This window comes from Monodelphis domestica, chromosome 2 (genome assembly GCF_027887165.1).
Source record: "Monodelphis domestica isolate mMonDom1 chromosome 2, mMonDom1.pri, whole genome shotgun sequence".
Taxonomy (NCBI): domain Eukaryota; kingdom Metazoa; phylum Chordata; class Mammalia; order Didelphimorphia; family Didelphidae; genus Monodelphis; species Monodelphis domestica.
This window is the reverse complement of record NC_077228.1, coordinates 110,638,599-110,653,849: the sequence shown is the minus strand read 5'-3', so window position 1 is coordinate 110,653,849 and position 15,251 is coordinate 110,638,599. Positions and strand designations below refer to the sequence as shown.

Below are 15,251 nucleotides of genomic sequence, written 5' to 3'. Positions count from 1 at the left end.
ATTCTGAGCTCTTTGAAGGAGCCAAGATCCGAGTTAATGAACAGCACATATCAGATTCCTGCTCTTTGAGGAAGTACAAAGAAATCTGGGCCCTGTCCCTGGAAGTTTACAATCTCATAGTGGAGACAACAGCTGTCCCCCTGAATCCTCTTGGGCTGAGAGAGGGAGAGATATGGTCCCCACTCTGGAGAAACTCTTACCCTGATGGAGACTTGATTCCCACCCTTGGAGAGCTCCCAGTTTATAGGATTTTGATCCCTTGCCATCCCCAAGAGAGGAAGGGGTTTTTGGAAGGAATAGATCTACAGCAAACAGGGCATCCTCCTTTGTCCAGTTAGCCCCCCAGAAGACATAGTAAAAAAAAAACTGGCTCCTGCTTCCCCGCAGGGTTATTGCTGGCCTCTCAAGCAATGTCCAGAGGCATCTCCTTTGGCTGATACCCAATGGGACCATGGAGCTGACAGTTCCAGATAGTTCTGGCTAAATCCAGCCAGCATGCCCACCCCCTGACCACCTTGACTCGTGTCCTTCATGAGGAACTCTGCAGCTGCTGCCTCAAGGCTGGGTGTTTACAAGGAAAGCCATGTGTTGTCCCTACCCCCACCATCCTAGGATTTGTTAACGGAAAGGGAAAGCCAACTGGAAAGTAGAAGAACTGATATCTGGGTTTCCACCTACAATAGTGCCAGGCACAATACTAGGCAAGGGCATACAAGTACAGAGAAAGAAATAGTGGTCCTGGTTCGTTCGTTCTCATCTTTTCCTGAAAGACTGGTTATTACTAGCCATAATGCTTTCTCTCTGATTATATTTGTATCCTGTTGTAGTTTAGTATCTATCACTGAGTCCACAACCACCTTTAGGAAGGAAATTGTGTAGGAGAGCTATATTTTGGGTTTTTTATGTTGATGTTTCCTGTTTGCCATATCCCTAGAATTTTACCTGACTGGCCATCTCATTCACAATCCTACTTTGAGGCCTTCTTTGTCATAGACTCCAAGGTGAATGGCATGAAAATCTCCCAATTTATGTTCTTTCTAGAGGCTCCAAACATACAGCGTGAGCCAAAGTAAAATGCAAACGAGAAATATTTAATAAGATAAACCAAAATACAATAAAACATAGATAATATGAATATGTGGTTTTCTAAGTCAATATATGGCCACCAGGGACCCATGTATGGTTTAGTGGCCTCCTGTTCCCATTTGGATTTGACACCAGTGGTCTAAAATATGGAGCCCATGAAACTTTAAAATGACAGGAGCAAGAGTTACCATAGGTTCTTCAAGTTTAGGAGGAGAATAGGGCCACCTACATGTTGTGGTCTGGGATTCTCGAAGGAGTCTCATTCTACTTTACCTGCCCTTTTTGCACCTCTTTTCCACCAAACTCAGAGGATTCTAGAACTGGTCCAAGCCTCTGCCATGAGCTTCAAAGCCCTTGAGAATGAGATAATTGAACTATCAAGAGGTAGGAAAAGGAGGGGTTTCAGACCCTGCTAGAGAATGAATGAATATCTATAAAAATATGCTTTTCTCTACTTTGATGTCTCTGCTGGCTGTCATATATTTTCTGTGGATGACAATGGTTCCGGAAAAACTTTGCAACAAAGAGAGTTCTCCAAAAGGGAATCAGTTGCCTCCAGAGGGAGGTTTCTTGTCCCTTGCCCTCTCTTCCCCACCTGCCCCAATATGGGGAGTCAAACTGAGCTGACCTAACCAGATAGCAGCAGTTGAGCTGAGAACAGGCATTACATCACAGTGATATCATAGGAAAGTATCCTTTGGAAGGCAAGGGACACTGTGACTTCCATTCAGGGCAGTGGGAACTGTGGTTAGATTTCTAAGGATCTCCATATCACAGAATTTGAGAGATTCTTCAAAGGGATTTCTGAGACTATCTAGTTTGGTCCATATCCCCCCAGAACGAATCTTCATAAGGACAAGTGGTCATCCAACCTGTTCCTGAAAGGGGAAATGAATGCTTTTTCTCCAGAGGCAACTCCAGAGGCTCTCTGTTACAAAGTTTTTCCTGACGTATGAAGCCCAAATTCGCCTCATTGTAGCTAGTACCCATTGCCACTGGTTTTGCCCCTTAGAACCAGACAAACAAATCCAATGTCTTTTCCACAGGACAGCCTTTCAGATACTTAAAAAAAAAAAGAAAAAAAAAGAAACCTTCTCATGTTCTTGACCTTCCCTGAAGGCTTCTCTACTCCAGACTAAGTATTTCCAGTATCTTCATCCATTCCTTCATTGACAGTCCTCAAGATCCTTCACCAATCTCTTACCTTTCACAGCTTATCAATAGCCTTCTTAAACTAAGATACCCAGAACTGAACATAGAATTTCAGATGTAGTCTGATGAGGCAGAGAAGAGATAATCTTATTCTTGATTTGGACCTCTCTTCTTTTCCCCCTCTTCCTTCTGAGGAACTGACCCTCCACTTTGTTTATCTTGGGTCTAAGAAATTGGAGAATGGAAGAATTATCTCTGGGGGAACTAGACAAGTTAGTAATAGTACCTCTGGGGTCTTAGCACAACTGAGCAGAAGCCCAAATCGGTCCTGGGCATTTGTCGGATGTGGTGGAAGATGGGGAAAGGTGGGTTTGCCAGTGGGATTCCATGCCCTTTACAGCTTCACCTTCTAAGCTGCTGAACAGGCTGCCTGTATTCCAGCCAAGGGTGCACTTGTAATCCCCTCTTATCTGTAACCCTCTTCACTCAACCCCTCAATTCCAGCAGCTGGAGTGAGATAAGGATAAGGCCTGGAGGCTGGCTGTCAGAAAGTGAAGGAGCAAACAAATGAGCTCTATAGCCCTCCCCACACCCAGAGCCCTGAGCCTTGCTAGGTGGTGTTGGGGGGGGGGGGCAGGCAGCACTGAAGCCAAGGCTGGCTGAACCCCGGGGGTTTTGTGGGGAGCCAGGAAGTAGGGGAGGTATTCTGTGTGGCTCATGAGAAACCTTGGATCCCATAAACACTCCCTGGCTGCACAGTCCAGTTCCCCTGGAAATGACCCTGCCGAGGCTACTTTCTCCTCTTCTGCCGCCAAGGTGGTCCTACCCTGCTACAACTGCTTTTCAGATGGAGCTGTGATCTCATCAATATCTGTCAATCAGTCAGGAAGCATTTATTAAGCATGACTTTGTACCAGACACTAGTCTCAACACTGGTAATAAAGAAAAAGGAAAAACCAAAACCAGTCCTGTTCTCAAAGGGTTCACCAGAGTCCAAATGGGGGAGACAGCATGCAAACATTAGGTACAAATAAGATAGATAACTATGTACGTATCATATAAATCACATATATAAGCATATATCTTATAAAACTGTAAACAGTTCATAAATAATATCTATATTTTAAATAGGACATAAATACCTTATTTAAATCACTTACATTTATTATGTATATATTTGTATCTGTTATACATAGTTCATATGCCATTATAGATGTTGCATGTTGATATATATAAATATATGCATAGATACATCATATTTGTATATAGTTGTTTGCATGTTGTCTCCTATAGATATATGTGAAGATATATAGATACACATATAGAGAGAGATACACGTCACAGGCAACGAGGTGGTTCAATTGTTAGAGTGCTGGACCCTAAGTCAGAAAGATCTGAGTTCAAATCCCTCCTCAGAAACTTCTTAGTTGTGTGACTGGACAAGTCACCCCCCCTCCCTCTCCCTCTCCCTCCCTCCCCCCAGTTTCCTCCTCTGTAAGATGTGGATAATAATAGTACCTACTTCTCAGGGTTATGGTAAGGATAGAATGAGAAAATATTTGTAAAGCACTTTGCAGACCTTAAAGTATCATATAAATGCTAACCGTTAGTACTACAATTACAGGGTAAATTGGAGATAATCAAGAGAGCAAAGGTAGTAATCGGCATTAAGGGAGGTTGGGAAAAGCTTGTTAAAGAAGGTGGGGCTCTAGCTGGGGCTGGAAAGAAGCCAGACGATAGAGAAGAGAAGCATAGACAGCTAGTGAAAATGCTTGAGTGAGGAAATGGGATGTCTTGTGTTACAAACAGCAAGGAAACCGAGTCACTGACTCTCGGGAGTGCCTGGTAGGAGTAAGAAGTCTGGAAAGGCAAGAGGGGTCCTGGTATGAAGGACTTTGACACCAAACAGAGGCTTTTAATACTTGATCCTGGAAGTGATAGGGAACCTCTAGAGTTGCTTGAATAGTGAGTGGGGTGACTGTGGTCAGAACCTCTTTTTAGGAAGATTGGTTTGCAAGCTGAGTAGAGGGAAAACTGGAGTGGAGCTTTCTTGAAACAGGGAACCTAAACAGCAGGCTATCACCATAGTCCAAGCATGAGCTGATAAACATCAGAGTGGTAGGTAGCTGGGTCAGAGGTGAGAAGGGAAGCATATTAAGATATCCTCAAGATAGAATCAACAGGATCTGGCATCAGATTAGATATGAGGGTGAAAAATTGAAGATGAATCATACGTTGCTAGTTTGAGTAACTGGAAGGAGAGTAGTGAACTCCCAGGAATAGGAAAATTCAGAAAAAGAAATATTTTGTGTGGGGGAAGGAAAAAGGAACTAATATGTATTCTTTTTTTTTTTAATCCATACCATCTGTCCTAATATCAATACTGTGTATCACTTCCAAGGCAGAAGAACTGTAAGGATTAGGCAGTGGAGGTTAAGTGACTTGCCCAGGGTCACACAGCTAAGAAGTGTCTGAATCCACATTTGAACCCAGGACCTCCCATTTGTAGGCCTGGCTGCCCCCAAACAGTACCTATTCCATAAAAAACACCATAGTGAGCATTTTACAATTATTATTTCATTGGGTAGATAATGAATTCCGTTTTGGACATGTTGAGTTTCTGCTGACTGTGGAACATCCAGTTTCAGGTGTTTAGTAGGCAGCTGGAGATCTGAATCAAGAGGATAGGAAATAATGGGTAAGTCGATTTGGGAATCAACAGCATACAGATTATAATTGAATCCATGGGAGCTTATGAGATCACTGAGTGACAAGTATAGAGGGAGAAGAAAAGAGAGTCTTCTCCAGGACAAAGCTTTGAGAAACACCTAGGGCTACTTGAGTATGACCTGGATGAAGGTCTAGGAAAGGAGCCAGAATGTGTTTGAACAAGTAAGGGGAGAACCACAAGAGAGAAGTGTAGTGAAAACTAAAGAGAAGTGGGTGATTGATTGTCAAACTCTGCAGAAGAGTCAAGAAAGATGAGAACTGAGAAAAGACCATTAGATTTAACAATTTTTTAAAAACCCTTACTTTCTGTCCCAGGAACAACTCCAGGATAGCATTTGAATCCAAGTTCTTCCACTCTAGACCTGGCTCTCTATACACTACACCACCTGGCTGCCCCTAGATTTGACAATTAAAAGATCTTTATTGACTTTTTTGTGTCATTACTGACTTTCAAGAGAGCAGTGTCAGTTGGATGATGGGGTTGAAAGCCAGATGCAGAGTTTTAAGAAGAAAATGAGAAGGAAAAAAGTGGAGATGGGCATTGAAGATGGCCTTAACAAGTTGAGCCACAAAACAGAAGCAAGATATAAATGACAGTTACCAGGGATGGAAGGAAGAAGAGGTTGGGGGAGATGTGGGGATGTTTGTTTATAGGAAGAAGGGAAGTGGCTTAGATGGCTGCTCTCTCCAAACAGGCAGATCACAACGGATCCATGCCTACCCATTTTGTGTCTCTCTCTAATAAAGTCCCACCTCGGTGCCTTACTTAGTGTTGCAGGAACTACCCTAAGCTCTCAAAAGCTACATGCCAGATGATCACAAGCTCTGACAGGTGCTACCATACTAGAAAGGCCTAGAAGATGGTCCAGTCCAGCTAAGTCTGGAAAAGTTCAGTCTCAATCAGCTAGCTGCTTTTGGTGATAGATTTTCTGGTCCTGATGTAACCCTAGCTAACCTTCATATATGTCTGAGACTTAGAAAAGACCTTTAACTCCAAATCTGGCCTCAGATACTTCCTAGCTATATGACACTGGGCAAGTCACCTAACTCCGATTGCCTAGCCCTCCTGCTTGTCTGCCTTGGAACGATACTTAGTATTGATAGGGCATCTTTGGGAAGATAGGTGCTATGGGTCCTGTTAGCTCCATTTTATAGATGAATGAGCCTGATTCATTTCAGCAAACATTTTATTCAGCATCTACAATAATTCCAGTGTGCTGGGCACTATGGAAAGGCCTTGTCCTCAGGAAACAACAGGTACCCAGAAAAATTAAAAGTACACACGTGGTAACTAGGGGAGAGGAACACTATATACAACCCCTGTTTCTTCCTCTGAATTGTCTCTTGTATGTACTATCAGTCAACATTTAACAAGTGCTGATTAGGAGCAGAGTCCAGGCTTTGGAGAAGATTTAAAAAAAAATACTGAGTCCCTACCCTCATTGCCTTGTTTCTTGATTGTCGCTTTACCCTGGTAGCACAGATCTCTAATAAATCTCTCTTCCCTCCAATCTGGCCTGTTTGTTGATGGGAGGCATTAAATTCATTTTTTAAAAATTCTAATAATTTTTTGTTATCAATTACATGTAATAAATTTCCATATGAGTTTTCCAAAGTCATACAATTCAAATTGTCTGCCTTCCTCCTTTCCCTCCCTGCTCCTGGGGCTGGCAAGCAATTTGATGTGGATTATACATGTATTATCACACAAAACATTTCCATGTTGTTCATTTTTGTAAATTAATAATCTTATAAAACCCAAACTGCAAAACATATACCCAAATAAACAAGTGAAAAATCACACACTCTGATCTGCATTCAGACTCCAACAGTTTTTTCTCTGGAGGTGGAGGGCATTCTTTGTCTTTAGTCCCTCAGAATTGTCCTGGATCATTGTATTGCTGAGAGCAGCTAAAGCCTATCACATTTGATCACTTTTTTGTGTATTAATGTTTATTGATATTTTTGAAGTTTATTGTTGTATTTTTTTAAAATTTCACTGGTAATTCCCAATAATTGCTCACCCAATAGAACTTGCTCTTTAACAAAGAAAGTACAGTTAATGAAAACAAACCTCTGCGTCTGGCATTGTACAACTTGTTCCTTCATCATAGTTTTCCCTCCCCCAAGCTCTGAAGTGCTCAGACACACACACATTTCTCCTGAGAGGAGGGAAGCCAGATGTATATTCCTTAAATATCTCTTTTGTTATATCAGTCACGGGCTCAGAATTCTATACTGACTCTCTACCTGAAGCCTGGGGTGGGGTGGGGAGGTGGAGATCAAGAAATGCCTCAAGTGTGAGGAGGTGAGGAAGAATAAGCATTCCCAGCATGGATGGTAATCTGCACAAAAGCATGGAAACAGGACATTTTATATCATGTGCAAATATAAAGAACAAGAGTCAAGCCGATTTGAGGGTTGAGGGGGTAGAATTTGTGAAAGGAGGAAAATGTGAAAATGAAATTAGGAAAGGTAAATTGGACTCAAATTCTGAAAGGCTTTAGGTATCAAACAAAGGAGTTTACGTAGAAGTAGGAGGAAGCCACTGAACTTTCTTGAGCAGAGGAGGGACATGCGCAGACATAATAGAGATACCAATTTGGAGTTTGTGAGGAGAGTAGATTGAAAGGAACAATTAGCATGCTTCTATAGTAACTCAAGCAAGAAGCAAGGGTTGACTAAGCTAGGTTGATGGCCATTTCAGTGAAGAAAGAGTGGATGGGAGAGATATTAGAATCAACACTATTTGACAACTGATTAGATGTATGGAATGGGAGAGAAGAAAGAGTCAACAGTGACTATGGTTAGGAAACCAAGTGATTATAAAAATGATGGTGAAATAGCTGGTAGGGTAGAGGATAGAGGACTGGGCCTGGAGTTAGGAAGACCTGGGTTCAAATCCACTCTCATGAACTTACTAGCTGTATGACTTGATGAGTCACTTCATCTCTGCCTCAATTTCTTCAATTATAAAATGAGGATCATAATAACACCTGCCTCACAGGTTTGTTGCAAGGATCAAATGAAATAATATTTGTACAAAGTACTTACTACAGTCCTTGGCATATAGTATACATTCCATCTCCCCTTCCCCTGGTGACCTTTGCAGAAATATGGAATTTAAGAAGAGGGGAAAGAGAATGAAGTCAGATTCATGTCAAGTCTGAAATGACTTGGGGAAATCAAGTCGGAGATAGACAGTAACCAGTTGGTAATACAGGATGGAAGCTCAGGAGATAGATAAGGACTGGATGTATATATTTAGAAGTCATCTTATAGGAAGGAGAGGTAACTTCATGGGAACCAATGAGGTCACCAAGAGAAAGAAATAAAGAGCCAAGTGAGCCCCCAACTGACCCTTGGAGTACAGCTACACTTAAATGATCCAGCAAAAAAGACTAAGAAACAGTAGCCAAAGTGGTGGGAGGAAAACCAGAAAAGGGTAGTATCACAAAAGTCCAGGGAGAAATTATTCAAGAAGGAGGGAAGGGCATGGCCAACAATTCTGAATACTCCAGAAAGGCCAAGAAAGATGAGAACCAAGGAAAAGTCTGGGATTTAGCAGTCTGAGATGCTCATTGATTTTCCCCTTAGTCATATAGCTCCTAAATATTGAAAGTGGGGTTCAAACCAAGAATCTTCTCGATTTCCAAGTTCAGTATTCTATAAAGTGGAGAGAGGTGACAAAGAAGGATAGAAACTACCTTACTCAGCCTACTTCCATCCTTTGTTGTCAGCCTCCCCCAATGGGTTAAGGCCATTAGAATCACATTGAGAGTGAGAGAGCTATAACTCTCTAGAGTTATCCTCATCCTAGCATGCTACTTATAAACAACTTAATGGAAATTCATAGGACCATTGGACCATTAGAGCTGCAAAAGACCCTAAAGAGCATCTTATTCAACTTCCACCTCATTTTACAAATAAGAAATCTTAAAAGTGTTAAATGGTTTAGCCAGTTACACAGGAAATGACAAAACCAGGATTCAAATTCAGGGCCCCAGTTCCAAATGCAGCCTTCATTTCACTGCACAGTGCTACCTCAAGGTGATCCCCATGTCTCTGACTTTGATTGCGGAGGGGAGAAATAGCCTGGAAATCTGCACCATTGCGCGCGCACACACACGGTAAAGGGTGGGAATGGGGCTTGAGGAGGTAGGGCAGTATGGAAAAGAAACATCCCTCTCCCAATTGGTGGAATTCTACTGAAGTTCTTGTGTGCCCCCCCCCCCCCAAGCTCAAGCACAGGCTCAGCCTCAGTTTAATTTGGCTGCATCCTTCTGCTTCTCCCCTCTTTGGACCCCGCCTGCCATCAAGGGGTTTGTTTGTCTTGGGCTTACCTCTTGCCTTCTCCCCTCAGATGTGGGGATCAAGCTGCGCTTGTGCTGACTGGCCCCTTACCCTAGCGCCTAGAGGATTCCTCAGGGGGTGGAGAACTCCGGGCAGGATGAAGAGCAGAACACTCCGATCTGATCTCAAGAGTAAACTCCGGCTGCCTCCTGAGGGAGGGTAGACAGGGTTCCACTCCTCACTTCCTCCCTATGTCCTCAAAGCATTTTGGCTGAAAATAGGCAATCCAATCATTTGAGCTAAGAGTTGAGGTGTCACTTGGGGTCCTCTTATTGTCATAAATATACTTCCCTTCTTTCTTGGCTCTGAACTTTTTTTGTCTCCCTTGGATGGATGACTAAGTTGCTCTTCTTCCTCTTCCTCTCTGGGCCCCCCTCTTAGAGTAGTGGAGTGCTTAGATGTTAGGAAAGCTCAGAGTCAAGAGGATTTTTCGGTGACCATGGTGGAGAAAGGGGGATTTGGGAAAAGACAGAGAGTATAGCTGGAACAAAGAAAGTTGGGGTAAGAAGTGAAGGAATCTCCCAAAGAGAAGACTACATCTTACCTCCCATCTCTAAGGAGCTCAGAGGTTTGGGGGCTCAAGAGGTTTTCAAAGAGGGATGAGAATACATGTACATTATCCATGTGGATGAAAAGGACCCTTCAGACATGTAAGACAGAAACAGCACATGGGTGTCCATGTTCCAGGAAGAGAGCAGACCTTCTTAGAATTTACACTTTTCCATCTATAGAAAGAGCAGGAAGATGTGGGGGGTGACTTGGCTTCCTGGCTCCAATTCATGGGCAGCCACTGGCATTTAAACCAGTGTTTTTTTCTAGCTGAGCAGGGTGGGTCTGAACTAGATGAGGGGAAAGAGGAGCCACTATCTGACTTTTGCAATTTTCCAGCCCACTCCTTGGCACTAGGGACTTGCCACTTCTAGCTCTCAGTTCCCCATTCCCCCCCCCCCCCATTTCCCAAACACGCTGAAGCTTTTTGGCCCAGGGTGACTGCTTTATGAACTGCCAAACTTGGGATAGAGGAAGAAGATTGGTATTTGGGAGATAAATATGTACTTAGAGTGGGAGGAGGAATAGACTTCCTATGTTGAAAAGATTGTTCTGTATGGAGGTGGAGAGAATAAAAGGGTTCCTCTTCCCTTGGGGCTAGGAGGTTTCCAAAGAATCAGGGGCTGCCAGGGAAACATGCCTATTCTGACCCAAAGGTCTGAGCTTGGGTCCATTAGTTAAGATAATTATTTGGACAACAGAAAGAACAAGGACTATTAGTCATGAAAAAACAGGTTTAAATCCTGCCATGGGTACTTATTTGATCTGTGACCACAGCAATGAACCTCGGTTTCTTCATCTGTAAAATGGTATGTTTCTGATATCATGCAATTGTTTTGAGGATCAAATGAGATTATAATCACTGTGATTGATACTAAATAATAATATTGAAGATAAGGTATCGGTGGGCAAATAGCTTATATTTTAAAAGTATGTTATGTACACAAGAGATACACAATAGCTGACTTATATACAGTGCTTTGAGGTTTGCAAAGCTGTATGCATACATTATGAATCTTACAATAACCCTATAATAACAGCTAATATATAAATGGCACCTAAAGTCTGCAAAACACTTGATGTCTAATATCTCCTTTTGTCCTCAAAACAACACTAGAAGGGAGGTGCTATTATAAACACTTTTGCAGATGAGGAAACTAAGGCAGATTGAGGTAAAGTGACTTCTCAGAGTCACAGTTAAGTCAGAAGTGGGGTACAAACACAGGTCTTTCCTGATTCAAAGGCTTGTTATTTCTAGTCCACCATAATGAGAGTTCAAAGAAGGAAAAACTTATTTCTAGTTGGAGGAATTGGGAAAAGCTGATAGATATATAATTTGTGTTAAAACTTGCAGGATAATAAAGTGTTTCAACAGATGGAGAAGAAAGGAGTGAGAACATTTAAGGAATAGGAAATAGTATAAGCAAATCTGGGATCTAGAAAGGCATAGGGACTTGTTTAAAGAGCTCAGGTTAGCTAGAGCACAGGGGATCCAAATAAGAGAAGCTGAGAAGGAAGACTGGGACCAGGGCCTTGAGTGCCAAAGCAAGAAATTCCCTCTGAGTAAATGTGGGCCTTTCTCCTGTGCGTACTTCCCCTTGCTACTGTACTATCCCCCAGCAGCTACACAAGGTGTGGGGCAGAAGGTCTCATCTGACCATCCGTGGTGACTGTTTTTGGCAGCAGGAGAGAAATGGAAAAGAATTTGCTTATAGAAAAGAGGATAGATCTAGAATGAGAAGAGCTCCGGGGTAAAGGAAAATTTTGAACCTAGAAAGTTTATGGTGGGGAAAGTGCTAAACTTAGAGGAATTGGGTTTGAATTACAACGATGTCACTTACGGTCTATATGACCTTCAGCAAGTCATTTCCTTTCTCTCGGTCTCTGTTTCCTTCTCTTTAAAATAGGGAGGTTCAAGCAGATGGGCTCTTATCATTTCCCTTCCAGTTTTACATCTGTGATCTGAAGATTAGTTGTTCCCACTGTCAAGAGGAGGTTCACTATGGGAATGTGAGGCTGACACCATGCGGGGGGGCGGGGGGCATGAATAGAATGGGACAGAATGATGGGAGGATTTTTCCCCTAGCCCCAACAACTGCTTATCCACTTTGGGAGACGGAGGAGGAGGGGAACTAGAGGCCCACTGGCAGGAAACTGGAACACCAATGGTATGTACTGATTGTGTCCAAGAGCAATAGTCCCTGTTCATTCCCTCCTAGGCAGGTGGTGCAGCCTCTCCAACTGAGGCAGACTATCATTAACCCTTTTCCTCTCTTTGACACAGTTCTTCAGGCTAAAGAGGGATTTGTGTTTCTCCACTTTGGGGAAGCTATCCAAATTAGGGTGCTGTGAGAATGGATACTGGGGTATCTGGCATTGGGGCTGGAGAGCTCGAGGAGTGTGAATGCCCCTGAGAAAGTCCTTATATCTGTGCTAAGGGTAACCAGGAAATGGGGGAGATCTAACACTAATGAAATTAGTCCCAGCCCCCTTTAGACTCTTGAGTTCTTGGTGGTGTTTTCCTGTAGGAGAAGAGGCTGCCCCAAAATAGGAAGGAGGAATGTGCATCTGCTTCTCCCACAACTTGCATGATTCTCACTCAGGCTCTCTTCCTCATCCCGATTCTTGTCCTTAACTCAAGAAGGGAGGTTTATGGAAGTCATTAGAACCCATCCATAGAGGAAAGAGGCCTATATTGCTGTCTAATCCTGTCTTCCCCTTTTTACAGATGATGAAGTTAAGATACAGGAAAGGAAACTGTGCAGAAGGGCACACAGCTGGTTAGTGGCCAAGCTAAATCTAGAATCCAGGTTGTATTCCTAGTGCTATTTGCCACTCCACCTCGGTTACTCATCCTGACCGCCCAGCCCAGCCCTCAACCCCAGGGTCTGGCCATTTGAGATACTAAATAAGAAACCTCAGACACCATAGCCACCTTTCCTCACCAGGGACAAGGGAGTGGGTGGCTTTGGCTCTGGGCCAATGTGCATTCATTCACCGTCAGTCCCAGCTCAGGTAACTCTAAACCAGTGAACCACCTCTCTCCCTGGAATCTAGTGACTTCCTCACTCTAATCCACACCCTGCCCTCTTGAGGGAAATGGTCAAGAGGATGAGGGCTGACGAGGGCCCAGTGAGGGGAGAGGGAAGGGAATCTAGCAATCCAAAGATAACATTGGTAATAGCAAGAGCATGAGACTTGTAGATCCCTAGTGCAGATCCTAGGGGGCACTAGGCTTGGAATCAAGAAGACTCGTCTTCATGAGTTCAAATCTGGCCTCAGACACATATTTGCAGTATGACCCTAGGCAAGTCACTTAATTCTGTTTGCCTCAATTTCCTCATCTATAAAATGAGCTGTAAAAAGAAAAGGCAAACAACTCCAGGATCTTTGCTGAGAAAACCCCAGATGTGGCCTACTCGGACATGCCTGAAATGACTCAACATCAAAGTCACAATCGTAGCTCTTCTACTCGTTTGGCCTTGGTCAAGTCACCTCTGAACTGTGTCCTCATCTGTAACATCAGGGATGGACTCTTAAACCCTATGAAACCAGGTTTCCTCATTCCCAAATCCAGTGTTCTTTCTCCTATATCCTACCACCTTTCCTAGTCACAGCAGAAGGAGGAGGGCGAGGATGGACCTAGGAAAGATGGGTCCTTGGTGGTCTTGAGGCTTTAACCCTGATTCAGAGCCAGGTTGAGCCTGGGGGAGGGCAGGCAGTCCTGAAGGGGTGTTTCTGCAACAGAACAGCAAAGCCCTTGGAGAAAGAAATCAAACAAACCCTCTAATCTGCTCAGCGCCAGCCCTGAAGAGCCCAGCATAAAACAGCTGAATCAATAATGCTCAGGGACGGGGCTACAGAGAAATGGAGCTAAAGGCGAATCAGGGCATTGGGGGGGGCAGGTTGATGATTTGCAGGGGATCAAGCTGAAGATGTTCAACCCGAATGAATCCAACAGATATTTCTAATGCTAGTCCTATAGTACGAGTAGGCATAGCAGAGTCCCTGCCCTGGAAGAGAGGGGACCAGAATACACCCAACTTGTACACAGATGAGGGAAGGTGAGGAGCTGAGGCAGGTGGCTCACAGGAAAAGAATTTGGAGATGAGTCAGAGATTCTAAGTGACAGGCCTAAAAAGAAAGTACACTAGGGGGCAGCTAAGTGGCTCTGTGGATCAGAGTGCCAGATCTGGACATTGAGATGTCCTGGGTTCAGATGTGCCCTCAAACACTTTCTGGCCATGTGATCCTGGGCAGGTCACGTAGCCCCCATTGCCTAGCCCTTATTGCTCTTCTGCCTTGGACCCAATGCTCATATCAATTCTAAGACAGAAGTTCTTAGGGTTAAAAAAAAAAAAAAGATAGGGAGTGGGGAATGAGATGAGGGATCTCTCATGCAGAGACATTGGAGTTAGAATTGCTGTTCTAAGTTTCCTTTCCAAGAGAGAAGAGCTGGAAGGACTAGTCAAATGGGGTTAAATGACTTACCCAAGGTCACACCCAGGCCCTCCCATCTCTAGGCTTGGGCTTTCTATCCACTGAGCGCCTAGAATTCCTACCTTCCTTCAAAGAGTTGTGAAGAAGTATTTCTTTCACCCAGAGCCCTTTCCAAAGTTGTCGTCTTTTTGAAATTACTTTGTATATCTCTCTTTTGTACTTTGTATTTACTTATCCAGCACGTGCCACAGCGGCCCAGGCTCCTTTGAGCTCAGGGATCTGATTTTTCATTTTTGTCTTTATAGCATGGTGGCTGGTACAAAGTAAGCACTTAATGTGAACTGAATTAAATCGAGCTCGGGATGATTTTTGGAGGTGGGAGACAGAAGTAAGGGGTCCTCAGACTGAATATTGGCCCAGTTGTGGAGCTGAGATGTATGCCATTGACTTAGTTTGGTGTTGGGATTGTGGGGGGAAGGTGCTCACTCCCATGCTGACCCTCCCCCCAAGACTCATCTCCTGCCTTGCTCTTATCCCTGGACCCTCTTCCTGTCTTACAGCACTGGGAAGTCTTCAAGGATGTCACTGAAGTCTTCATCCTGGTACCTGCACTGCTGGGACTCAAGGGGAACCTGGAAATGACCCTAGCCTCAAGACTGTCGACAGCTGTGAGTATTCAGGAGTGGGGGTGCTCGCCAATATCCATGGGAACATCAGATTCTATTTAAGGCTTCAGGAAGGCTCTGATCTAGGATCAGATTGGTCTAGGCTGGGGCTCTAGGAAAGAGATGGAAGAGAGGCATCCTAGCTGGCGGGAGGAGATCTCAAGTTGGATTTCTTTCCAGTTGGGAGCTCCTGCTTCCAAGTATCTCCCAGACCCTGCCTTCAGAGAGCCCAGTCAAATTCTGCTCCTGTGTCTCCCCCTCCCTCCTCTCTGGGGC

The 15,251-nt window shown here is 43.9% G+C and overlaps 1 protein-coding gene across 2 annotated transcripts in view; it reads left to right on the top strand.

Annotated features, from left to right (window-relative positions):
• Positions 1–15,251, top strand: part of SLC41A1 (solute carrier family 41 member 1) — a 41,114-nt gene that overhangs the window by 3,962 nt on the left and 21,901 nt on the right. For both annotated transcript variants that reach the window (XM_001365619.4, XM_056815816.1), the window contains exon 3: positions 14,871–14,978. In XM_001365619.4, the coding sequence (XP_001365656.1) occupies positions 14,871–14,978 (108 nt within the window). The remainder of the gene's footprint in view (positions 1–14,870; positions 14,979–15,251) is intronic.